The sequence below is a fragment of the Pocillopora verrucosa genome, chromosome 14 (assembly GCF_036669915.1).
Source record: "Pocillopora verrucosa isolate sample1 chromosome 14, ASM3666991v2, whole genome shotgun sequence".
In the NCBI taxonomy this organism is placed as follows: domain Eukaryota; kingdom Metazoa; phylum Cnidaria; class Anthozoa; order Scleractinia; family Pocilloporidae; genus Pocillopora; species Pocillopora verrucosa.
In genome coordinates, this window is record NC_089325.1 from 16,474,878 (window position 1) to 16,480,106 (window position 5,229).

Below are 5,229 nucleotides of genomic sequence, written 5' to 3' on the forward strand. Positions count from 1 at the left end.
CAATTAAAAAATTGAGGCAACTACCAGCATCGTTATCGGTCAATGCAGATCCTACCAAGTTGGCCAAATCATTAAAAGATGAAGAAGGAGATTTGGTCACTCCTATGCAACAGAAATTGCTTAAAAGAATTTGGAGTCAAGTCACACCCAAAAGAGAACCGGTCCCCACACCCAGAAAAGTACCCAAGAGAGAACCAGTGACACCACCACCGACACTTCCCATCAAAATACCCAAAAAACAACCAACAACAGTACCAGAAAAGGTACTGTGGAGTGAATTACCGTTTGCTGAAGAAGGACCTGAACCTGATCTAGAAGGTGCATTAAAGAAAACTTTGAGAAAGATGAGAAAGACACCACAATACCTCAAACAGAGGTACCAGCCAAAGGGTGGACAAGTTGGAATCCATCAGGAAAAAAGCAGAAAAAATCAAAGAGTTCTATTTGGGGTTCTGTCATTAAACCCTTAGGTTCTATTGCAAAACGATTAGCATTTGATGATGGTGGTGGTGGTGGTGGTGGTGGTGGTGGTAGTAAAACTTAGAAAAAAAAGTTTTATTTGACATGTTTCTTTAAAAAATAAAAAACACCTATTTTTTTCATATGTCTCTTGTCATAAAAATTAACATACGGGGGAATGGGGGGTACCCCCTCCTAGGATACCACATGGCAACGGTGACAGATGCACTATATAAAGGAACACCTTCATCGCACGAAGTCGCATTCTTCACAAACCTTAAGCTTGAGTAAACAAAGTAAAACAACAACAACAACAACAACAACAAGACGGCAAGAAGACGAAGAAAACAAAAGAGGTATCATACATGTCATAAAAAACAATGTCTTTCGTCACCATCCTGATTGTTTATATGTTATATTTATGTAAAAAAAAGGATGGCTGAACGACACAGCAAAAGACTAAAACATGAAGAGCCTGATGTTGTCACGAGCGAGTACGACTGTTTCGTATGCCATCTAAAATCTGAGACCTGCGAACGAAGTGTCCAACTCCCTTGTTGCAGACAATATGTACACCGTCGCTGTCAGATGAGATGGGAAAGGCATCACCATTCTTGCGGGCTTTGTCGTGAACCTTTAAGTGGGTGTAACAACACGTCGCCAGCACCCAGTCAGACCAATTGGTCCTCTGACGATGACTCTGCTGCTGCAGAGGCTGCTAGAACGGAAATCATTAACCGTCGATCCAACGTGGATACGAAGCGCATTGCAAACGATGTCCTCAACATGACGAGGGAAGAGGTCATTCTACGTCTTCGAGAACTCATTGATTCACCCACATTAGAAAACCAATTAGAACGGGTAAGAGAAGATGAATTCATAATTCGATATTATTTTATCTACTCTGATACAGATCACTTTACCAATTGAGAAAAAAATTTTCTTCTCGTAGATGCCTAATTTGGTAATAAAAATGATGTGTTATATGATGATGGCTGAACAAACAACACTAAGCGTGCGAGAAAGAATCGGAAACTACGCACCATTGTACGTTTCATATGACGCTGAACGTTATGAACCTACATGGATGCAACAGAAATTAGAAAGAGCCAATAGAATATTTCATTTACACATTGATAGTCAAGCTTTATTGGTATGATTTCACAAAAGATTAATCGAACGATTAAATACTTTTTAATTTTTTCATTTCTCTTTCTTTTTTAGACTCACGACCTGATCTTAAAAGAATTACTCAAATTCTTATTATGTTGCGAATTGCATTCAAATCGTCATTTTTTATTAGAACAACAAATCATCTTTTTATTCATGAGAACCATAAATATTCAATATCGCGATATGACGGTTGACATTGATTTCAAAGACGATTTCCAATTGAACAGCATCTTTAATAATAATAATAATAATAAGTCTTTATTAAGCACTCTAAACAACAAACGTGTTTAGTTACAATGATATGAAATCAGCAAGTATAAAACTAATAAACTAACTAAATTACTAACTGAATAACTAATAAGAGAACAAACATCTATTAATAAAGGTCCTTTTGAAACGTTCAGTTCTGACAAGCGGGAGAATATAATTATGGCGCCTCTTACGTAGCGTATCCATTGTTCGCTCTGGTGGCAAAAGGTCATCTAAAGCTGTTGGAAAATCGCTGTCGGTGATCTTGGCCCACAACTTCTTATCTTTTAGAATAATAATATTTTCAATCGAAAAAAGCTCTTTACAGTAGCCAAGCTTAAAAGCTCTCTTGAACAGCCTGTCTATGCGACTCAGATACTTATGATAATACGCGCAGCCCCATACTTCTACAGCATATGTAAATATAGGTAGAATAAGACTGATAAAGAGAAGATGAAGATGATCCAGCGGCAGTCCATAGAATTTACAAACACGTAAGATGTACAGACGACTACTGGCTTTCGATATAATATTATCAAAATGTAAGTCCCAGTTACACGGATCAGATTGAAAAGTTACACCCAACAACTTCAGACATGGTTTACGCTCTATAGAAACCAGAGGAGCAGGTAAGGCCTTAGTGGATTTGCCTCTAAGAAGCATCTCCCACGTTTTCTTGAAGTTTAGTTGCATACGATTAGCAGATGTCCATGCGACGATCGATCGGACCTCCTCAGCTGCTAAATTGCCGTTATTAGCCAGCGATTTTACTGGAATACTTAATGTTAAATCATCAGCATATTTCACAAGTAAATTCTGATTTGGTAGAATGGCCTTAATATCATTGACCATAATAGAAAATAGTATAGGGCCTAAAACTGTCCCCTGAGGGACACCTCTATTGATATTTACATAGTCCGTGACAATGGCATCAACAACAACTCTTTGTTTCCTGTTCTGTAAAAAACTAATAATCCAATTGGTCACGTATGGATTTATATCAAGTGTTTTCAACTTAGAGCAGAGGATATCATGAGGGACCGAATCAAAAGCTTTGCTGAAATCAAAAGAGAAGATTCTAACACAATCAAAACCCGACTCAAGCCATTTCAGCCAAGCATATTGACACTTAATTAAGGCCATTGTCGTATTGTGGCCTTTGCGGTATGCAAACTGGTCGAAGCTAATGAAGTTCTTCATATATTGAGATAATTCTTGTCTGTATACAAGACGTTCAAAAACCCTCATTATTACATTAGTCAGCGAAATAGGCCGCAACTGTGTGCAATTTTTAAAGTTGGGCTCTTTAGGCAAGGGAGTTATGTCGGCCAATTTCCAAAGATCAGGCACAATGTGACTTTCCAAAGAACAGTTGAAAATATGGGTAACAACAGGAGCGAGGTCGTACGCAAACTCTTTCCAAAACCAGTACGGGATTCCATCTGGACCAGAGGCAGTTCTTTTTAATTTCAGTAGACTCCTGGTAACACTGGAGACCATTAAAACAGGCATCTCGCTTGATTCCGGGATAGTGACAGTGTCAATGGGTTTCTAAAGGGGATCAGTGTTAATGGAACAGAAAAAATTATTGATCTCGCTCGGGGAGATAATTGAGCTTACTTGCGAGTTGGTAGACTTCCTTCCTGTCAGGGAATTGACTGTTGACCACCAAGATTTGGATCCTGCACTATGTTTCTCAAAATTCCCTTTAACTGCTCGAACTTGATTATCTCTGATCAACTTGTTGATTTTCTCTTGAAGAGTTTGGATCTCAATCGAAACAGAATTTCCTGACATGTTACTTCGCCGAATCAATTTTCGCCGTTGGTCCAGTAGATGTTTGATTAGAGGAGAAAAGAACGGGGGGTCCCTATTAGACACACGTACTGATATACCCGGAAAACACTCATCAAACATGGTCTTAATCTTGGTACAAAAAAGATTAAGTTTTCCATTCACATCTCCGCATTGATAAACATTGTCCCAGTTATGAAACTTCAACAGTTTATCCATATCCAGTTTATGATGATCACGAACATCTCTGAACATCACAGTTTTCCTTTCAGCCTTAAGTGGGATTCAGGGATATACCAGGACCACAGAGTGGTCAGATCGAACTAGTCCTTGAGTGACCGATACTTTCCTCCAAAAATGTGGGACGTTAGTAATCAAAACATCCAAAATTTTGTTCTTTCTTGTCGGTGTATTTACCATCTGGAATAAATTTAGTTGTATAAGAAAATCATTGTAATCTAGCTGATTGAGGTCACCACAAATTATAAGGTTGCTGTTAGGATTACCAGTCAATAAATGATCACAACTATTTGTTAGATGTTCCAATAAATCATCAGGACAATATGGCGGATCTGGAGGATGATAAACAGCAGCCACATAAAAGCTTGAGTTGGGAGTTGTAATTTTAGCCCACAAACATTCAAAGGCATTATAAAAAACGCTGTCTAATTGTTCCAACAACCAATCGCTCCTACAGACAATAGCAACACCACCGCCTGACCGGTCAGTTCTATCCTTTCGCAAAATTGAGTAATCCTTCGGACAAACGAGATGAGATGGAAAATTTGGTTTAAGCCATGTCTCGGAGATGATGCAAATATCGCAGTTGTTTGAGTGCAATTCCATATGCAAAGCAGAAGCAGCATCAACTTTCACAAGTGATCTTGCATTAATGACCATACATTTGGGGATTATTCGGGGTAAAGAAGAAGAGTGAGTAGAAATGAAATGCAAATTTGTATCCTTGGGTCGAAGTCGTGCGCGTTTGGTCGTTGATAAAAAACAGTGGTCAGTGACACGAACTGGAATCTTGTGATGTTGTTGACGAGATCCAAATCTAGAATTAACACCAGCTCTACGACCTCTAGCTCTATAAATTCCCAATGACTTTAAGCGATGAATAAGATAATAATCCAGTTTAACCTTAGGACAACAGGAGTGAAGTTGAAATAAATTACGTCGACTGAAAGAAAATCTAGGTCTTGAAGTTTGAAGTGAAGCAGTCGGCATGTAGTTAAAATTTTCCGGACCCGGGTTAATTTCAACATCCACTGCAATAGATAGGTCCTTGATGAAACCTCTTTCAGACAGAGCAGCAACTGTCGAACCATGCTTTGACCATTTGGTGATCGGTAACTTAGTTGAGCGTCTTGCAACAGCAAGGTCTTGACCGCAGCGAGGAGCAGAAAATAGCTTTCGACTGACGCTAAAAGGGCCTTTAAAGGTAGATGGAGGCGAACAGATTGAATTGTGCTTGTCAAGATACTGAACGAACAAGGTAACAAAGCACAAAAGCTTAAAAAAACAACAACGACGACAGTAAGCGGCAGCCAT

The 5,229-nt window shown here is 38.9% G+C and overlaps 1 protein-coding gene across 1 annotated transcript; it reads right to left on the reverse strand.

The window, feature by feature from the left end:
• Nucleotides 1-1,530: 1,530 nt before the first annotated feature.
• Nucleotides 1,531-5,229, reverse strand: LOC136278278 (uncharacterized). The gene is made up of 4 exons (XM_066161794.1): nucleotides 4,093-5,229; nucleotides 3,502-3,948; nucleotides 2,076-3,432; nucleotides 1,531-1,538 (listed from the first exon to the last, which is right to left on the reverse strand). The coding sequence occupies exons 1-4, from the start codon at nucleotides 5,227-5,229 to the stop codon at nucleotides 1,531-1,533; spliced, it is 2,949 nt and encodes a 982-aa protein (XP_066017891.1).